Source organism: Monodelphis domestica, chromosome 4, assembly GCF_027887165.1.
Source record: "Monodelphis domestica isolate mMonDom1 chromosome 4, mMonDom1.pri, whole genome shotgun sequence".
Classification (NCBI taxonomy): Eukaryota; Metazoa; Chordata; class Mammalia; order Didelphimorphia; family Didelphidae; genus Monodelphis; species Monodelphis domestica.
In genome coordinates, this window is record NC_077230.1 from 40,855,160 (window position 1) to 40,877,507 (window position 22,348).

Here is a 22,348-nt window from a genome sequence, read left to right on the forward strand (position 1 = left end):
ATAAAAAAACAAAACAAAACAAAATACCTCATGACTTAGTCATTCAAAGCATTAACAATACTTCTAAACTTTTTGCCATGTAAAAATTTGATAAACATTATAATTTATGTCTTTAAGTCATTGATAAAAAGGTTAAAGAGATAATCACAGATCTTAAAGGCATGGCACTATAGACATTTGTCTACATAGAAATTAAACCACTGACTATTATTTCTTTGGCTATTCAATTGGTACCTGAATCTACCTAACAATTTTATAATCAAGCCTATAATATATATTTTGGTTCAGACTTGTGGTTTCATTGATGTGGGGGAACACTGTGTAGAAACTCCTTTCACTAATGCAGATTAATAACTGATTTATTGCTAGTCTTAGTCAATGACCAGATGACCTGAGAGGTCCCACTCTAGTGTGACTTGCCCCCAGGTCTTCCTGATTCCAAGGCTATCCCAAGTAGGCACTCTTATTAATAAATGCTAGTACTTTGATAAGAATTTAAGTCAAGTTCACTGGCTTATAGTTTGCAGATAATTTACTGTCATTTAAAAAGCTTGAGACACATGTTCTTTTACAGTCTTTTGAGGGAACCAGGCACTTTCTTGATCTTTCAAAGAGAACAGAAACAAACAGCAAACAAATCCTCTGGTTCTTTTACTACCCTTGACTTTGGGTTTTGAACACAACAATGTCTTATTAATTTATGAAAATTTGAAATTCCCAATTAGTCATATATTCTCAATTTTGTTTTTGGTCTTTTTCAGTTTAAAAAACATTTATTCTTGATAGAGAAAAAAAGCAGGAATTAACTAGCTCTGCTTTCTTTCCATGATTAGTTATCAGCTGTCCTGTAGAGTGGATTTCTCACTTCTTTGACCCACCTTTTTAATATATGATATAGATAATAATAAATCTTTTTGATTGTCCTGAGTATTCAACCTTAATTCAACAACCATTTATTCAGAACTTACTATGCACTAGACCAGATGCTTGGGGTACAAAGAAAGAGGTCCTGCTCTCAAAGAGTTTGTCCTATTCGGATAAGATATATTTATAAGTACACACACATATAAAATAAATACAAAGCAATTTCGAGGGTCAGGAGCAAAGGTTCTAAGAGGCAGAAGACAGCATTGTAGGCATGAGGAACATCTGGAGAACAGAAAGTAGGATAGTTGGAAAGGGAGTAAACTTAAGCTGCTGCTATACCACTATATGAAAAAAAACCTTGCAAGTGAAATTAAGATTTATCTGAAAGATAAGTGATTTATTTTAAAAGGATTAACTTACATCTTTTAGAGTAATAATATTTGGATGCTGTCCATAACGGAGGAGGATTTCAATTTCTTCTGTTGGGTCTCTCTTGCTTTTATCAATAATCTAAAAATGAAACAGCATTTATAAGAATAATTGGTAGACTCCAAAATGATTAACACTTTAGGATTTATCTTATATAATACTATAAACATGAGTCTGTGACAACACATATTTTACTAGTGCAAGACTAAAATTACTATGGATTTTTCTATAACTATTTTCTAGCATTTGCCAGCCTTGTGACCATACTGCTTAGAATACTTTGCTATTTTCCTTGTTTTTAGGCTGTGCTGAAGATAAGATTTAATTTTAGTCTCTAAACAGAAAAATGTTAGAAGTGCAATCAATATTAGCCTAATTTCATGATTACTGGGTGTTGAAAGGAACATGCAATAATTTTAGAATAACAGAAATAAGAGTCCCACAAGCCTAAGGAAAAGCTATGTAAAATTTAATAAAATATCTATTTCATTCCTTTTGATTTTCTTAAAATATGAGATCAGAGAGTTAATTTCCAAGTATATATTTTCTGTGATGGCAGATTATCTATGTTCCTTCCTTTTCTACTTTTTGCCCACTATTTTGCTGCTTATTTTATAAAAAGGTGATCATGGAAAGAAAAAAAATCAGTTTTCCAAATTTTCTATTTCTCAGTAGTTCTTTTAATGGATTTGGTCAGTTAAATGGTAAAAACTACTGGTTACAATGGAACTTTTAGGTGATCTATGAATTTCACTTATATATTTTATCCCTATCCTCTTTTAATAAAATAAGCTGTAGAATTGTTGTATTGACCACATGAGCACTGGACACTCTGTTCATTGGATTCTTTACTCTCTTAAAATGATGATTAACTTTACTTAGTTAAAACTAAGTTTAACAAAAACTAGCTTATTAAAATCCTAATAGGATTGTTCAGATCTTAAATCTCTGGTTCAGAAGCTTGATTATTTTCCATAATGCTTTACTATGTTCATAAATATATTTTAACAGTATTTGAAAAAGAATTTTCTGGTAATTTAACATGATTTTCAGTCTTCAAGTTGATACAAATTAAAAATTTCTATTTATATTTGCTTTGTTTGAATGTCTTCTTTTTTTTCTTTTGTGGTTCTTACATTTTAACTGTAAAATAGTTCAGTAATTAATACAGGGTGTAAAACATAAACTGTAGTCACACATACATGGAAAATTTTACACAGTAGGTTTTTATACATATATGTAACATGTTTTAATGTGCAGTGGAATTCTGTATTTGAAGCTATGGAATATCAATATGTTTATAAGAGGTATATTTACTGTTATTTAAATGTTTATCTAATTGCTATGGCAATTTATAAATAGATGACCAAGTGATCACTTGATAGTTATCTTGATTAGACAGATGGCCATGGGCTCTGTGAAAAGCAGAAATTATCTAAGGTATACTTCTGCCAGGATTTCTATTGCTGTGAGTACAGCTAGAACCTAACTGAAAAGGGACTACTACCTTCCTCAACTGGTAATCGATTTAAAATCACATGCCATCACCAGACAAGGGCTATATTCTTTTTTTTTTTTACCCCTTACCTTCCATCTTAGAATCAATACTATGTATTGGTTCCAAGGCAGAAGAGTGGTAAGGGCTAGGCAATGGGGGTTAAGTGACTTGCCCAGGGTCACACAGCAACGGCTATATTCTTGATGTTTGTAACTCCTAAAATGATTTTGGCCATTATAGCCATTTCTGAGTTAGCCACTTGGTTGGGTATATCCTAGTTGTTCCAGCTTGCACCTTATTTCTCTTACTTCTATAAGACACAAATTTCAGTCAGAGTAAAAAAAATACAGTTGGGAAACTAAAATGAATGATTACCAAGGCTTATCAACCTAACACAACTATGTTATTACATAGTATGTAATTAAATAAGTGGAAAAGACTAGTACTTATATGGAAAAGAAATAACTAGATCACAGAAAAAACTATCTAATTCATAGACAGGGGCATAAAGGCAACAACTATGATTTCATTGATATAGCAAATGCTCCAATGTGAAAACTTTCCCTTCGAAGACAGATTGACATATCCTTTGAAACTGAAGAGTTTTAAATGACTAGGGTACTGAAAGGTTAAGCAACTTACTAGAGCTATACAGCTTCTATGTGTCAAAGGCAGGACCATGTCTTCCTTGCCTTAAAGGATTGCTCCTTCACAATCTGCCATGTTGCCTCTCTAGACTCTATGACATCAAAATATAAAGATACTGAAATTGATGCCCATCTCTAGTCATTCAAGAACTGGGCTTCAGCCATCACAATTTCTAAGATAGAAGTAGAGTTAAAGGCTTTGAATTTTTAATAACCAATTGCTATTAACTTTTCTCAATATAGAGTCAAAGCCTACTGACCTTGAGGGGAGAGGGACACTAGGTTGACTATAGCTTAATTCTTACTAACTTTAAGCTAAAAGTTCAAGTATAGAAAAGTATATAAAGGTTCCTTTTCACATCTTAGAAATACCAAACTATCATAGGTCATAGGGTTAAAATTCTCAATGACAATAACAATAGGTTGAAATAGATTTACAATAGTCATTAGATATCCTATTTGACCATAACTTGCTACAGCAAATTTTGTAGTTCTTGATTACTACTGAACTGCATGGATGAACTGTAAAAATGATATCAAAACAAAAAAAAAACTGTAAATACATACCTTAACTGCATATTCCATATTTGTGACTTTATGTATACATCTCTTGCAAATAGAATAAGAGCCAACTCCAATATCTTCTTTTACTTCATATCCATCAGTAAACTGAATACTATTTCTGTGCAACTGCTACCAAAATAACATTATCAATTGATGAATGCTTCAACAAATATTATGATGTATTTTAAAAGCAGGAAACGTATTAAAAAAAATTATTGTTTGTTTAAAATATTTCAAAAGGCTGCATCTTCTGTTTGAGTTTTTTATATGAGGAGCATAATCTCTTGTATTATACAGCATTGAAGTATTTTAATAGCTAGCATTTATATAGCTTTATAGCTATATATATATCTATAAAGCTATATAAATATATCTATATATATATATAGCTATGAAGCTATATATATATATATATATCCAACTTATTTTTAGATTCATGATATCTCTTTTAAAAAGAATATAGTTAAAGTGGCCTTCTCTGGGGTCCTCACACACAGCAATCTATCTTCCATTTCTTTGTGTGCATGCCCTTGTAAATCACTTTCTCACAAGCCATGAATGTTCTTTCCTTATTTTGTATTTACTCTAAATATGTGTATGTATATGTATGTATGCATGCATGCATGTTGAAAGACTTCTGATAGAATGTCCATTTGTCTCTTGGTATCTCCAAGGCCTCTCACATAACAATTGTTCTTAAACAATTCTGACTGACAAAGCTGGAGGCTTTGAGCCTTCAATGTAAAGCTGTAATACAAGGAAACTGACTTATAAAATATCTTTAAGCAATGGAAAAAGAACTTTTCTAGGATGAAGAATATGCAAACATTTAAAAATTAATAAGAGTGAACCTTGCTGCATACTCATGGATATTGTAGATCAAGCAGCTATCTACTCTATTTATCCACAGCCCAATCTCTGGGGTAAAGGATCTGCCTATGAATCAAATATAAGTAAAAAAATTAATTTCAAAAATGAAAAACACAGATTGAGGTATAATAGCTGGGTTATTTATGGACCTTATTAATAGTTTTTGAAAATTATTCAAAAACTTTATAAAAACATAAAAGTAGATGGATGCTCTTTTAAGAAACTGAGCTGAATTTTAAACTGTAAACGCAACTACCAATTTACATAAAACACATTCAAAAATTTATAATGACAAATTTAAACTATGACAAGTTAGCTGAATTATTAAACTTGTTATTTATAAAAGCCTTTCACTAATATTTGAAGCTCTTGGCTTTAAACAATTAATAGACATCTATTTGTTTAGAATTTAAAATTTCACAATGCAATTTACCAAAATACCTAAGTCTGTCAATGAAAAAGTAATTTTAACTATATGCCCAATTAAAGGCATTTCTGTTGAAAGAAAATTGAAGAAATGTTTCTATTCTGCAGGTAAAGAATACACAAGAAACCACTAAACATTAGGTAAAGTTCTTTTCACACATCCTTCTGTGCTTGTTTACTCATCTATATAACACGTAAACATTGTTAATGCTCTTATTTGGGCAACTACAAAATAATTAACACTTAAAACTAGAGATTTAGCCTTAGGGCTTTATTGTATTCTAATCCAATTCCATTATTTTATAAATAAGAAAATTAGGATCAGAGAGATAAAATGGCTCTCCTAGGTCCCAGGGGTACTAAGTGGCAGAGTTAAGATTTGAAACCAAATCCTCTCACTCATAATCTTGTGCTCCTGTTACTGACTATGCTATTTCTCTATGAAAGCACTAAAAGATCACTGAAAACTAATCTTAATTCTAACTAGATGATATTTTAAGAACTTTAACAGGGGGGTAGCTGGGTGGCTTAGTAGATTGTGAGAGCTAGGCCTAGAGACAGGAGATTCTAGGTTCAAATTTGGCCTCGGACACTTTGTAGCTGTGTGACTCTGGGCAAGTCACATAACCCCCATTACCGAGCCCTTCTGCCCTGGAATCAATACAGAGTATTGATTCAAAGATGGAAGGCAAGGGTTTAACCCCCCCCCCCAAAACTTTAACTTACTTTATACTGACTAATCAATAATAGATAACTTTGAAATATGATTAGTAGTAAAGCTAAATTACTTACTACTTTAAAATCTAAATAATGTAGGCAGTCTTCCTGATGAGGAGAGTTTTGGGCACATGTATCAGCCTATGTCTAAAGAGACTTACCTACCTCCAGTAGAGCTAAAAAAAAAATGTTACTTGTAAAATTACAAGTTCATGTTGAATGGATATGCCAAGCCCTAGATGCTCTGTTTTTATACATAAACATAAGCTGTTAAATTTTTACATTTTCTTTCAAATATAAATCACATGCTGACTGACCCTATTTTTCATGACATGGACTTTTCCTCTAAAAAATTTTTTTTCCTTGAAAGTAGCATTCTGCAATGAGATTAAATATAAAATATAAGGCAGAGCTATTAGTTCTAAAAGCCAGGGTAAGAAAGATAAAACTCTATGACAAAAGCAACACTTAATATTTGTAGACTATGCAAACAAACAAAAAAAACCCAGCTAAAATTCAGTAATAATATATGTTTTATTGTAGTGAAATTTAGTTCAAATTAATATTTAAAATCGTATTTCCCAGGCCGTAGAGCCTACAGATTAAAAAGAAATGATGTTCAGTGTTTTATATTGAATTATCAAATGAAAAGAGTTACTCCAAATTCCACAGGGAAATTTTAAAGCACATATGCACAAACTGTTGCTTTGATTGTTTAGGGTGGCTAAGTAGAATTAAGGAAAGCTGACTCAACAATCCTTATCTCATCTTGGATACAAACAATTCTAGTCAACAAGCATTTCTTTAGCACCTACTATGTGCCAGGCACTGTGCTAAGAGGTAAAAACATTTTCTGTTCTCAAGGAGCTCACAAATGACCTTTTTAATATAGTGGCTGTTAAAGGGACTTGAGAATATAAGTGTTTTACAGAAATATTTTTTTGAATAGAATTTATCACAATTATTTTCTGGGAAATATGTTATTATAAAGAGATTTTAGAGTACAATGGAGTTGCTTAATACAATTAACATTTAGGACAGTACTGTTGCAGAAAGTTTTTATTTATATAGTTATTAATGACACTAATAGCTAAAATTTTATATAGTGATTTGAGGTTTGCAAAGCACTTTACATGTATTTTCTCATTTGAGTCTCATGATAGGCATGTGGTGGTGTTTGTTGTTCAGTTATTTTAGCTATGCATGTCTGTGTGACCCCATTTGGGGTTTTCTTGGCAAAGATATTAGAGTGACTGGCCTAAGGTTGCACAGGTACCCGAGGCCAGATTTGAACTCAGAAAGATGAGCCTTCCTGACTCTAGGCCTGGTACTCTATCCACTTTGCCATCCAGCTGCCTGTGAGGTAGATGCTATTAATACTTCTATTTTATAGGTGAAGAAAATGGGACAAAGAGAAGTCAAGTGATGCACAGAGTTAAAAGCATCTATGAGTCTACTTGACTTTAAGTCCAGGGTTAGTACTCAATATGCTATGTTGCCTTAAGATTACTAAACTGATGAGTCTAAGATTTGAATTTATGTAATAAACTAGCTTATAATAAGATTCGATTTACTTTTAGTAACTGTTAAATTTGTGGCTAATACTAGCATAATACCTTCCATTCATTAGTTGCTCAAATATTTATTAAAGGACATTAACAATTTAAAAAATTCTTTAGGGAAAAAATAAACAGCTAATTTATTATGTAAAGTTCTTTGTTCAAACAGTTGCCTTAAATCAATACTAATTACTGACATTAGTTTAGCCAAAATTTGAAGGTTAAATATTTCACCATATTGCATTTACTTTAAAGAATTGATTACATTCTTAAATCATTATGAAATTCATATTGACCTACTGAAAACATTAAGATGAAATATTATTTCCCAATACTAGTAAAAGTTAAAGTTCACATGATACCAGAAGAGGATAAAAACGATATAATAAAACTCATTGCTTTGAGCATCATTACTTCTATAAGGACAAATTCTTAATTCATTAGCTCAATCTTTTATATCTTATATCTTTCATCTTTTCCAATTTTCTAGCATTCAGATTGTGAAGTCTTCAAGGTTCATACTAATTTATTCCTCTGAAAATCTTGTGTTCAAGTGAACATGAAAACAATCGATTGTAGCTCATATTATTTACTTTTGGGTTTCTCTATCATTTATAAAAATTTATATATATATCATATATAAAAAGGTACCAGGGGAATTCAGTTCACCAGAACTTTCTTGGTGAGCCAATGGTAGAACAAAGAGAAAGTCAACCTAGTCCTGAAAAGAGCCTTGGAAGGATGGTGGTAATAATGCTTACTGCAATTCTCAAAAAATTCCATTTGGCAATCAAATATGTTTTTCACATTCTGCTTGGTATAGGTTCTTGTAGGTCTTGTCTATGTTAAATGAAGTACTTCTTAGATGATGCCAAATTTTTGCACTACTGACATAAATCTAATTTTAAACAGTTAACCTTTATTATAAAAGACTAGGTTAAACCCAACTTATTATCTGTATAATAAATTTATTTTTTTCTAAGATTCAATTTGTTATTTAGAAATGCACTTACTTGGACAATTGAATGTACTCCCACTGTCTGCATTGCTTGACTTTCATCATCTGATGTGATAGCTACAAAACTGAATCCTCGAAAAAGCTGATGTGCATTAGCACTAGGTGGAATGCCAGGTGAATCTGAGGATGAGAAAATAGTTACTAGGAACATTCAAGGAAGCACCATTTTAGACTCATTATGATCTACAACTAGAAGAGGTTTATATAAAATATCACATAAGAATCATGAAAATCTCAATTATTGGTTTGAATCAAATTGTTGCTTGAGCATGTGTGTACCCACCACCCCCATATGCACTGTTCTACATCCACAGCCCCAACTTGTGCAGAGAAGTGGGTGGAGGAGCTGCCTTCCCATAAAGCTTTTATGAAGGACTTTAAAAGCCAAATTGAGAAGTTAACATTTTATCTTACAGGATCTGCCACCTATTAACAGAATGATATGGATGGATCTGGGTTTAAGGAAAGAAAATCACTTAGGCATCTGTATGGTAGATGTAATAGAATGAGCATGCCTCCTAACTAAAGGAGTCTCTTAGGGCTCTTGTCCTGGCTCTCTGCTCTTCCCCTCTACTATCTCATGTGATGATCTCATCACCTCCCCTGGATTCAATTATCATCTCGAAACTAACTAGATTCTCAGATCTACTTACCCAGCCCTAACCTCTCTGCTGACCTCCCTCACATCTCCAACTACCAATTAGACGTCTTAAATTGGATGTCTCACAGACTTAACAGGCACAAAATGGAACCCATTATCTCCACCCCACCTCAATCTTTCCCTCTCCTGAACTCTTCACTGTTACTACTGAAGGTATCATTCTTCCAGTCACTCAGCTTTATAACCTAGATGCCATCTTGTACTTTTACTGTCCCCTCACCCCAATATCCAACTTGTCAAGTCCTGCCAATTTTATCTTCTAACAACTCTCATGTATACCTTTGTCTGACACTGCTGCCCATCCTTGTACAGACTCTCATCATGTTACCCTAGGCTATTACAATAGCCTGAGGGTTATTTAGTCTCTTCACTTCAGCTCTCTACCTATACTTAGCTGTCAAAGTTATTTCTCCAAAATTCAGATTTGACCATGTCCCTATCTCTACTTAATAAAACTCTACCAGCTCCCTATTACTTCTTATATTATAGTTTTTTATTTGGTGTTCAGAAAACTTCCTAACTATACTTATGCCCACCCTCCTCTCTTCCCCCAGCCAACTCAGATCATATCCAGGTCCTCTTCAAATCAAGTGACACTAGATTATTTTTTGTTCCTCAAACAAGACACTTCATTTCCAATTTAATTCCAGGAATTTTCAATGTCTATTCCTCCTGCCTAGAATTTTCTTCTTATATCTGACTCTTGGCTTCTTTAAAGTTCCAGGTACAATCTTGACCTTTACAAGCAGTCTATCCTAATCCCACTTAATGTTAATGCCTTCCCTCTGCTAATATTATCTAATTTACCCTGTATATAGCTTGTTTGTATTTGTCACTCCCCCTAAACTATGAGCTCTTTGAGAGCAGGGACATTTGTCTTTTCTGCTAGAGGGAATCACAACAGCACAGACTGGACTAGATGAGTTTGGTCCCCAGTTATCCCTACCCAGATATCAGACTAAATTGAGACCTTATTACTGATAATTCCTTCCATTATCAAATCTGCTTGCTAGGGGAGGTAAGACTGAAAAATCAGGAATAGTTTGAATAATTTTAATCTGAGAACTCTTATTAAACTGGATTAGGAAATTAGCTGATTTCCACTGTATGGTGTGCAAACTGCATGTGCATTATATATGTGTATATTTTGGTATATATATATATTTTTTTTTTTTTGGTAAACAATATTGATCATTAAGTATCTAGAATAAGAGTCTTCCTTTTTTTTCCACTGATCAACAAAGTGATATGGCAATTATCTTTCCTTGGAGGTAGTTGTTATATAAAATAATATCTTTGGCATCCATGTTCAAGAAAGCAAAAAAAAAAAAGTTACATTCTCCTGGAATAGGGGTAGTCTAGGCAAAGTACAGTATATGAAGAAGAGTAATGTATATCCTGGACCTAGATAATAAAAGGCTTTGAATACTAAAGTGGATCTTATATTTTATGCTATAAATAATGTCACTGGAACTTTTTGAGCAGGGAAATGACAAAGTAAGACTTGGGTTTTAGGAATATGACTGGCAGTTGTGTGGAAGACTGACTGGAGAAAGGAGAGTCTAAAGGTGGTCAATTAGAAATTAATATAATATTTCACATGTGAATAAAGACCTGAACCAGACTGTAGAAGAAAGGAAATAACATGAAAGATGAAAAAAATCTGAAAAACTTGGGAGCTGACTGGGCATAAGGGGTAAGGTGGATTGAAGAGTCAAGGATGATTTCTAGGTTTTGAACCTTGGAAGAATGATGGTACCCGTGACAGATATAGTGAAATTAGGAAGGGGGGTGGGTTTAGGGAGAAAGATAAGATGTTTTGGATGCATGAAATCTGAGGAGCTTATGGGACAATAAGTAAGAAATATGTAGAAGGTAGTTAATAAGCTCATGAAAGAAAGTAATGGTGGATAAACAGAATTTTGAATCACCTATAGAGATTATAATTGAACCATAGGAACTGATAAGATCACCATGAGAAGTTATAGAGAGAAAACAGGAGAGGTTCCAGGACAGATCCTAGTGGGGAGAGACACCAATAATTAGGGAACAAGTCATGCATAATGATTAAGCAGAGACTGAACACACAAAGGTACTATTCTTTCTCCAAAGTTTCCACTTATTTTATTCCCTTCTTGACAAAACTTATGAAAAGTTTAATTTTTTTGGTTGTTTCTTTAAGTGGCTTTCAAAATATTCTAAGAGGATTTTTTAGCTTAGTTTGTAGCTCAGAAAAGCAGTGTGGTGTAGTGGACAGAAAACCAGTTTCAGAGCCATGAAAACATGGGTTCAAAATATTCTGAATTGACTAATTAAAAAAAAAAAAGATATGGGTTCAAGTTCTACAACTGAGACATACTGGCTGGAATTCTGGACAAATTATTTAAACCTCTCAGTGCTCTTGGCAATTCCATAAGATGTTACATGGGAAAGAGGACCTTGGTAAAGAGGTTCTACACCCAGGAATTCCCTATGCCAATGAAATTAAATTCTTCCCTAGACTTACTCCCTGAAATTCCATTATTGAAACAAGTTCTGAAGGAATCTCTTTCTAAGAAGTTTGTACATACCAAGGGCAATGTCAGGTAGGTTCTATCTTTCAGATCCAGAGAAATTTAAGGAATGTAGTTCCTTTAATTCCCACTTCTCAATAAAGCACTGGACAAGCATTTAAGAAATTACCAAAAATTTCATTATATGACTCATCTTGAAGTTCTCTCATCTCAAAGTTCAAGTGATATTTGAAGTTTGAACTCAGTAACAGCTGAGAGTTTTTTTTTTCCTCTTAAGATACCTGATTTTATTAGTAAAAAGAATTCCTGATGAAGAAACTTCACCATTGCTCTATGGCACTTGTTCTATAAATGTAAAGGCTCAGAGAGCTACCCAGGGCACTAAGAAGGTAAGTGATTTGCCTCGGGTCACAGAGTCAGTATGATTCAGAGATGAGATTGGAATCCCAGTCTTCCTGACTCTATTCACCATCTAATGAGATTGCTCCGTCAAATTAATCATTATTGTTATTGTGTATATTTTTCTCTTAGTTCTCCTTTTTTCCACATAAGTTCATAAAGTCTTCTCAGGTTTCTCTGAACCTTCTTCATAATTTCTCACAGAACAATAGTTCTATTATATTCACATACCACAGTGAGTCAGTCATTTCCCTGCTTGATAATTTCAGTTCTGCTACCACAAAAAAGAATAGCTATAAATATTTTTGTCCCTATGGGTCCTACCCTTTGATTTCTTTGGGAGTATAGATCTGGTAACAGTATTACTCAGTCAAAGGATCAAACAGTTTGGTAACTTCTGGGGTAAAGTCCTGCAATTCCTTCCAGAATAGCTAGGCCAGTTCACAGCTCTACCAATAGAGTCACTTGTAATTATAAAGGATATTGTTATGTGATGAAATACATACTTTTAAAAGGCTAGAGGTTAATTAAAAGCTTTACCAAATAGAAATGACTTAAAGTAGTGTCATAGTTTTGGTAAATAGAACACTAAGAGTAAGAACACAAGGCATATATTGAAATATTTTCCAACCAGTTATTTATATATAATCAAACAAATAAGGACAAGGAAAATGAGGCATCTATCAAGCATAGATATAAGAAAATTGATATTTCAATACTCATCAAGTTTATATAATTACTTATATAACTTAACTTGATTGCAAATGAAAAATTTTTTTGAAAAACATAAGGTAAAATAGAGGGGTAGGCTGCAGTTTATATTCTATCTGTCCTTTCCCTTCCCCATCTCCTTCTCCCTTTTACCTTTTGGAGTTTTTGCAGTAAATTCAGGATCAAAATAAAATGTGTCTTCAGGTCTACCAGTTGCAGGCTTAAAGGGTGGAAGAATTTCTCTTCTATACAATTTCTAAAGTAGAAAAAATATTAATTATACCCTTTATATTCATATGTCGTTAACTACAAAAAAATATTTAGAATCACAAGGTATTAAGAGAAAGTAGAATGTCCTGTCTCAATGGGTAAGGCAAAGGAAGGTCAAAGTAAGTCTAAAACAGTTTAAGAGTCAAATTAGTTCGAGAACAACAAATGACAAAGATGATAAGTTAAATGGTATTTAAAAAACACCAAATTCGAAGTGAGGAGAGCTGGATTTTGACCCCAACTCTGGTACTTATTATTTTTGTGACCTTGCATCACTGTATTTTTCAGGGTCTCTTCTATAAAATGAGTGGTTAAACTAGATGATATACAAAATTCATTCTTGGGCTTAAATAATATGAAAAATGATTCTATGAAGTAAATGAAGTTGGGAAGTCAAAGTTAAAAAAGGAAGGAGAATCTGAAACAAGGGTAGAGAACAGAAGAATGGGCAAGGAGTAGAGAGCCAGAAAGCTGAGAAAACTTAACTCAAGTGATTCAGCAAAGTCTTTTACAATGAGTACTGCATACTCAATTCAATAAGCACTTATGAAACCCCTACACTACATGCCAAGTCCAAATCTCTAATCAAGACACAAAGGAAAAAAAAAATCCAACAAAACTGTTCTTGACCTTAAGAAGTTTGCTTTTTAATTATAATTACCAATGGTTAGACCAACTCAGTTCTATTTATTAATTAAAAGGTTTTCTTATATTCAATTTTGTTAATCTCACCTTTAATTTTTAGGATTTCCAATTTGGTATTTAATTGGGGATTTTAAATTTGCTCTTTTTCTTGTTTTTTTTTCAATTGTGTATCCAATTCATTGAGCTGTTCTTTCTCTACTTTACTGATATAAGTACTTATAGATATAAATTTCCTCTAATAATTGCTTTTGCTGTATCTCAAAGTTTTGAAATATTGTCTTATTGTCATTTTCTTTAACAAAGTGATTTGTTTTTAGAATTTGTTCTTTGATCCACTCGTTCTTTAAGATTGTTATTTAGTCTCCAATTAATTTTTATTGTTTCCATGGTTCCTTATTAAATATAATTTTTATTGTATGATGATCTAAAAAGGATGCATTTAACAATTCTGCTTTTCTTCATTAAATGAAAATGTTTACCTTAATATATGGTTAACTTTTGTAAAGGTATTGTGTACTACTGAGAAAAAGGTATATTCCTTTATATTCTTGTTCAGTTCTCTCCAGATAGTTATCTATCTAGCTTATCTAAAGATTTTATTTATCTCCTTGATTTCCTTCTTTTTTTTTGGTTAGATTTATCTAGTTCTGAGAGGGGAAGGTTAAAACCCCCACTTATTAGAGTTTTGTCATTTATTTTTACCTGCAATTCCTTTAGCTTTTCCTTTAATAAAAATCTGGATGCTTTAATGCTTCATTATCTATGGTGTCTTTTAACATCATGTAGTTTCTATGTTTATCTCTTTTAATTAGATTTTTTTTTTAGCCATAACTTTGTCTGAGATCATTATTGCTATCCTTGCCTGTTTTTATTTTTTGTCACTTGTTTTTAAATGTGTTTCTTATAAGCAATATATTGTAGGGTTTGGATTTCTGATCTGTTCTGCTGTTTCCATTTTATGGGTGAATTCTTTCATTGACCTTCAAAGTTATAATTAATAGTTGTGTATTTCCTGCCATTCTATTTTCCCCCCACTGTTTTTCCTTCTCTGCTTCTCTTTTTATCTTATTCTTCCTCAAAAGTCTTAATTTTCTTTTAACTATTACCTCCCTAATCCCTACTTCTCCATGAGAACAGTATCTTGACAAGTAAATTGTATATAAGATAAAGGCACAGTCTAGTCTAGACTGTCTAGTAAGGAGGTCACCTGGGGGGAGGGAAGGACACACTAAATATCTAGAGAACAATATGTATAATTAGTGCTGAAAGGCAGGTTGGATATTGCAGAGGGTCATAGGAGTCAAATGGAGATTGGGCAACAGAAGATTATGGAAGCTAATCTTTAGAAGCATAATGACATGGTCAAACCTATGCTTTAGGAATGCTTTTGATAGTTACAAGGAGGATGAATGGAGAGTAAAATGACTGTTTGATTCAAGGAGACCAATTAAAAGGCTATTGTATTAGTTTACTCAAGAAATGATAAGGACTTGAATTAAGGGCATTATGGTATGAATAAAAAGGTGGCCTTGGTCTATGTAATGTAGAATGTAGAATCAACAAGACTTGGAATCTGCATAGATATACTGAACATATTATTAATAAATTGTACTTATTCCAGTAGAATGTAGGCTACCGGAGGCATTGTTTTGTCTTTCTTTCTCCAGGACTTAGGACACTACCTATAACCAGCATGCAGTTAATAAGTGTTTCCTGACTGATATGGTGAAAGGGATGAATGAGAATGAAGAATAAAAGATATGATCCTTGGATTATGAACTTGAGTGAATAGAAGGATGATGGTGCTCTCCACATAAATAAATAGGGAAGTCTGGAGAAAACGGGGTCCAGAAGAAAGATACTGAGTTCTGTTTTGCACATGTTGGTTTTATGAGACAATGGGACATGTACATAGAAATAACTAGGAAGTAGTTGGAAATGTGGGACTGGAGTTTTGAAGACAGATTCACAATTGATATAGAGATCTGTGAGTCAACTACTTAAGTCTAATATTTGAAACCATGGATGCTGATAAAATCATTAATAAACAGTATATGAAGATAAGACGGTCTAAGATATACCCTTGTGGTAATATTGATAAATATGAGGAAGTCCATAGATTATAGAGTTGGCATCATTTCCTTTAAAACAAAAAATCTTCCCTTCTATCTTAGAATGAATAAGTATCAGTTCCAAGGCCAAAAAAGGTAATAGGGATGAGGCAATTAGGATTAAATGACTAGCCCAGGGCCACACAGCTAGGAAGTATCTGAGGTCACATCTCAACCTAAGATCTTCTGCCTCTGGGATTAGCACTCTGCCCCTACTGGCATCATTCCAATTGGTGTGGGGCAACTGTTGTGCACTGAACTTTGGGCAGAACTTAAGAGGCAACCTACTTTAAATTCCTCACTTTACAGATGAGAAAACTAAACTTTGAACAGTAAAATATCCTGCTCCAGGTCTTGCAATACAATGCTTTCCTATTAAAGCATGGTTTTATTAAGATACTTACATTCCAGTCTATTGTGGAGAAAAATGAATGCCTTTTAATTTCTTCAACTCCATCTGGCCCGGCTCCTATCAAAAGTCATAGAGATTAGTTGCTCACTTCACATCAAGCCAAGCAAAATGTATTTATTTATTATTATTAATTTACTCCATCAAACAGTTGGCTCAAAGCTATAAGTTTCAAAAAAAGAAAAAAAAAGCTTACCTAATCTGTTTGCAGGATTTCGTTTGAAAAGCATACGTAAAAGACTCTGTGCTTCAGGGCTTAAAAACTGTGGCATTCCAAGTTTGGCTCTAAAGAGTAAAAAATGATAAAAATTTTTAGAAAATAATCAATTTGTGTACCACTATTTCCCAGAGTATCTTCAAAAGTTACAAGCTAGGGAAAATAGATATTTATTTGCTTTTATAAAAAGGTTAAAAATAATTATATTTAATTTCAACATCTAGAAAGTGGATATAATGAAATACAATTCTTTTATTTATTAAAAATTCTCATTGCAAGTTACATATTTTTTTAAAATGAGGTTTTCCAGAATCAGTGGAAGTTACCATACACGTTTCTACATTCAAGGGGGAAAAAAAGGTAGGATGCAAGAATTTCTAAACGAATCACTGCAGAATTTGTATTACAGGATTTAGGAATGTGCCCTTCTTAAGCAAATTTAATACAATGTTTATTTCTGATTGAGGAGTATTTGAACTCGAGAATTAAATGGGTAAAAGAATTTTTTAAAAATGAGGTCACAACTCAAATTTCTTTTTGGATGAGGACTATTAATTCAAGGATTTCTGAAAAAACTTGATAAGGAAATTCCTGCTACCACTGCAGATAAACAACTGCCCTGCATTCTCAGTTACCTGGGTTGAGATGCTAAGTGACTTTCCCAGGATTAGGGAGAGAGGCAAGGGTTGAACTCTAGTTCTTGAGGCTGGCTTTCTATACACTATACCACATTGCTTCTTAACAACTCTATAGAATAACATGGGATTATTTTAGCAGTCATTAATAGTACTATTAAGCTATGTACCTTTTTCTTACTTAAAGATGACAACAGTGAATGCAATATTCATTTCTCAGTTTCTTTACACTCAATATTTCAAAATTTCCAGCCCAATTCATTTATTTTTAAAACATTACCTTCCATCTTAGAAATCAATATGGTATATTGGTTCTAAAGCAGAAGAGCAGTAAGGGCTAGGCAATGGGGGTTTCTATGGGGGTTTCTTTAGTGACTTGGTCAGGGCTACACAGCTGGGAAGTGTCTGAGGTCACTTTTGAATCTGGCACCTCCCATGTCTAGGCCTGGCTCTCAATCACTGAGCCACCCAGCTACCCCACTGATAATTTATTTTAAAGTAGTTCACTGTAGTCCTATTATATGACATTCAATTTGACTGTGGATCCTTGAAAGTCCTGACAGTGGAGTACAAACATCTGTAGGTGCTACAAAGCCGATGAAGAACTTGTATCATATAAGCCCTTGATTGACCCTCTATTTTATGACCATTATAGTTCAAATTGGAGCCATACCTTGCCATTTTTTAGTTACAGCAACTTCTGAAGATTAACTAACAAATTTTAAAGGAGTTATAATTGGCATTAGAGGAGCAAGTACCATCTTTGAAGTACAAAATATATAGTTAGCACTTATAATATAGTATAAATAAGAATACTTACTTGAGGATCATAGTCATAGTTTCTTTTCGGTCTTTCCCTTGAAATGGTAGAGTACCAGTAAGCATCTCAAACTGCAAAAATAAAATATTTAGTTGCATTAACTAATTGAATAAATGCCAACTAGGAAGCCTAAAAAGCCACATTGTAAAAGAAACAGGAAATAAATAAAATAAATCCATTATATCTATTACTAGTATACATTCGCCAGTCATCCTAGAGCAGTGATGGTGAACCTTTGAGACAAGAGTGCCACATAACCCCTGCCTCCCACCCTTAACCCACACAGGGGAGGGAGAAAATGCTCCCATTGGGATGCTGGGTAGAAGGGTGGATGAAATGAAGAATGTCCTCAGTGAGTGTAGAAAGAGGGAGGGGAGTGGCCCAAACAATCTGTTCCCCTCCAGCTCTACTACCTGTGAGCCACCTGCACAGTGGAGAGGTGAAGTGGAGCAGTTCCACCCGAGATCCTCTGCCTTTCTAGTAATGAACTGGTGGTAGTAGGGGGAAAGTGGATGAGGAATCAGCAGCTGAATGCCCACAGAGAGTGCTCTGTATGCCATCTTTGGTACCTATGCCATAGGCTCACCATCACTGTCCCAGAGAAACATTTGAACCAAGAATTGATAGGTGCAAGTTTTCAAATTTTAAAAGTTCAAAAACAGATAGCTAAGGAGCACTCAGGTTAAAATGCTATAAAAAGAATGAGACAGGGAAGTGAATTATAAAGATAAAAGAACCAGGAGAGTATAGTTTTCATAGAATTCAGCAGGAAGGGAATATCCAGCAGAGAATAACAGTCAGAACTGTTGAAAGATTCAGAGATAGCAAGATATATCCCCCAATGGAATTTTGAAGATTGATTTCTTTAATTTTTATGTACATATTACTTTTTCAAAGAAATAACTGCCTATTCATTTAAAATACCAGAAAATGCCCCATCTGCCTCTCCTTAAAAGGAAACAAATCTTTTCAGCGAGGTCCTCAAAAAAGAATGTAAAAACAGAGGAAAAAGCTATTAATTCATTGGACAGTTCCTATTTCCTGACAGGCTATGTAGAAAATTCGGGATTATGCACATACTTTTCCCCTTATTATATATGCTCCTGGTAGAAAGTTCTATATAAACAACAAGTATTGTTGAAAATATTCACAATGTGAATACAATGGGTTTTTCTTTGTTATTGGCTATAGCTACTATTTGCAGAGCCTGTTATTATTTCTGACTGTCTTACCTTAGGTTAAATTTATGGAAGGATTAGCTTGTCTCAATCTAATACAAAAACAAATTTACTATTAAATCTACAACTATAGGAAATAAAAATGTAAAATAATTGGCTCTTAACATACTCTTATTCCTGTCCCTAGCAGCTTATACCATATTCTTCTGATATGTTTGCTCTTTTTTAGTAAACAAAACCTTACCATCAAGACACCAAAAGACCACCAATCTGCACTCTGTGTATGACCTCGTCGATTAACTACTTCTGGAGCCATATATTCTACTGTTCCACAAAAAGAATATGCCTTCTTCTCATGATCAATAGATTCTTTACTTAGGCCAAAATCTGTTAAAAAACAAAACAAAACAACAAACTTCATTATTTTCCTAAAGAACTTGTCTTTTAAAACAATCTTGGGGGCAGCTGGGTAGCTCAGTGGATTGAGAACCAGGCCTAGAGACGGGGGTCCTAGGTTCAAATCTGCCCTCAGACACTTCCTAGCTGTGTGACCCTGGGCAAGTCACTTGACCCCCATTGCCTAGCCCTTACCACTCTTCTGCCTTGGAGCCAATACACAGTATTGACTCCAAGTCGGAAGGTAAGGGTTTAAAAAAAAAAATCTTAAACTTATTATTTTACACACACACACACACACACACACACACACACACACACACACACACACACACACACACACACACACACACACACACACACACTAAATAATTTAAAAGGGCAACATGAATTATAATGGATAGGAACTTTAATAAAATTAGGTTTCATATTTACCGGTCAATTTGATGTGGCCTTCTTCATCAAGAAGTATGCTGGAAGAGAACATATAAATCTAAGACTAAGGAAGTAGAATAGTATTGTGAAAAACAACAGTGGACTTGGAATTAGAGGGCTTCAGAAAGGAATTTTCACTCTACTACTTACTATAGAGGGGAAGACAATCAACTTCTTCACCTGTGAGAATACTTCTTGCAAAAATAGCAATTACTTTATGGAAACTCAAGGTGTTATACATGTTATTATTATTCTAATATAATTTGACAAATAATACCAAATTCAAAAATAAAATTAATGGTACAAACACTTAAAAGTTACAATTAATACAACGCATCTTTGGAAATGCAGTCCGTTACATATTCAGTCACTAGTCAGATAGATTCCAAATCCTTTACAATAGGCTAGTTACTTTCTAGGCTTAAACAAACAACAAAAAAGCTTCTTTCAAAAAAGTAGAGTACAATGTAAATTTCGGCAAAAACAAGCAAACAAACAAAAAAAACTCTCTGACCCTCAAATTTGGCATTTACTTTCCAGATAGAAAATAGCAACATACAATGCAAGGCCAATTACAATTAATTACATTAATTATAATTACAGAGAACTGTTTTGAGTCACTGATATGCCCCTTACAGTAACTCTTTTATTGGAAGTATTTAACTTCTTGAGCTTGTATACTTGGAGCCATAATACTTCTACTGAAGCCTCCTCAAAGGATAGTTATTTAAGTTATATCACTGAATAGAAATACGTAAAGGCAATCTTAAGAAATAAGAAAATTCCAGCAACTTAAGCAGCAACAAAGCAGGCAACTATCATTTGTAAAGATAATTTTAGGGTTGTGACTTAAAATCTAGATTTAATTGGCCGCCAGGGGAAATCCCAAATAAAATGCCCAAGTCAGTGTGGAAAATTATGGTGATTTAATTAATATAATTTAAGGAATTTAAGGAAAAGTAGGGAAGAGGATACAGGATTTTCCCTGGCTGGCCTGTGCAGGGGGAGTTTAAAATCCCCACCTCTAGGTCTCTGAAGAAGATTACAGTCTTCTAAGAGGATAAAGTTGGAAAAGTAAAGGAGGAAAACTCAGCCAGAAACTCACCACCAAACGGGACAATAGCTTGTACCCACCCTAAGATGCTGAAAGGCCCAAAAGGTACTGGAGGGAGGAAGTGAGCCAATATATATATAGACCTTTCACCCTTGTGTTCCCTCCTCTGAATGCCCATTCTTTAGTTCTTATCTTCTTTGATTAGATGATATCTTTAGAGTTACTTAACACTTCTTAGTTACTTGACCTTTTTTGTATTAAGATCTAAAAATAGACTTAGCTTAAAGTTCTAGCTTCACTATGAGATAAGAATTAAGTATCTTCATTGTTCAATCAGGAGTTTACAACTTATCTTCCCATAAAGTAAGATCTCAGTGGGGTGGAGTAATTTAAAGTTCACAACCCCCCCATCCCCCCATGATCATTGGGAGACTAGTCTCCCCACTGATCATTTAACATAATCATTTTGTAGTCCTAAAGCACTTCTAACTACAGATGTATACAATATTCAATTTCTAAGAGGAAATCACAATAGTTGGGGAGAAATAGAAAAGAGAGAAAGTAAAACCAATGTTTTGCTAGGTGCATTGACAAAATAGCCAAATTAGGGGAGGTCCCCTTTGGCATAAAGGTGTACATTTACAATAAATGTTCAATCAAACTTCAGTTCAATAAACCACACCCAAAGTTCATTCTTGATGTTCTTGATGTAGTGTAGGTTTTCTGGCATCTTTCTGCAACAGTTTATTCTCTGGATTTAGGAGTTAGCAAGATACTTTCCTTGAAGATCTTTCTCAAACAAAATTTCAAACTCTTGGATTTTTATTAAAATACAATCACCCCTGAAGTGGGTGTTAAAAACGTCCAGCTTAGTTCAGGATGCAGTGTTGACTTATGGGAGTTAATTATCAAAAGAGAAAAACAAAATAAAACAACAAAAAACCCCCAAAAATATAAAGAGGAAAAAAAATGGAAGAAAGTTAAACTTTTGGGAGAAAGGAAAAAAAATTCAAAACAGGCCCTTATTTGGGTTTAATAAATTTCTAATAGGCCCTTGTATAGGTCCAATTTAAAGTACTTTCTAATCCCACAAGTCTGTAGGACAGAATGCAGTAATATTTCACTTACCCATTTGCAGCCAAGACTACAGGAAGTTGTCATACTATAAGAAGAAAAAGAACTAGAATTTTATTTTGATAGGGAAGTGTCATTCCCTGGTCTGAATTTTTTTGTCATTCTTAGGGATATGGGGAGGCAGAATGATAGTCAAACTTTGGTACTTGTCTAAGTACTTCACAA

General features: G+C 33.6%; 1 protein-coding gene across 9 annotated transcripts in view; it reads right to left on the reverse strand.

Moving 5' to 3' along the window:
* The window catches only part of RPS6KA3 (ribosomal protein S6 kinase A3), a 110,934-nt gene that overhangs the window by 18,476 nt on the left and 70,110 nt on the right, over nucleotides 1-22,348 (reverse strand). For 5 of the 9 annotated variants that reach the window (XM_007493438.3, XM_001363018.4, XM_007493437.3 and 2 more), the window contains 9 exons: nucleotides 19,996-20,033; nucleotides 19,409-19,551; nucleotides 17,987-18,057; nucleotides 16,511-16,599; nucleotides 16,310-16,374; nucleotides 13,033-13,135; nucleotides 8,591-8,715; nucleotides 4,009-4,134; nucleotides 1,288-1,377 (listed from right to left, as the gene is read on the reverse strand). In XM_007493438.3, coding sequence (XP_007493500.2) covers nucleotides 1,288-1,377; nucleotides 4,009-4,134; nucleotides 8,591-8,715; nucleotides 13,033-13,135; nucleotides 16,310-16,374; nucleotides 16,511-16,599; nucleotides 17,987-18,057; nucleotides 19,409-19,551; nucleotides 19,996-20,033 — 850 coding nt within the window. The remainder of the gene's footprint in view (nucleotides 1-1,287; nucleotides 1,378-4,008; nucleotides 4,135-8,590; nucleotides 8,716-13,032; nucleotides 13,136-16,309; nucleotides 16,375-16,510; nucleotides 16,600-17,986; nucleotides 18,058-19,408; nucleotides 19,552-19,995; nucleotides 20,034-22,348) is intronic. The other 4 variants (XM_056793330.1, XM_007493436.3, XM_056793329.1 and 1 more) reach the window with 1 other exon arrangement.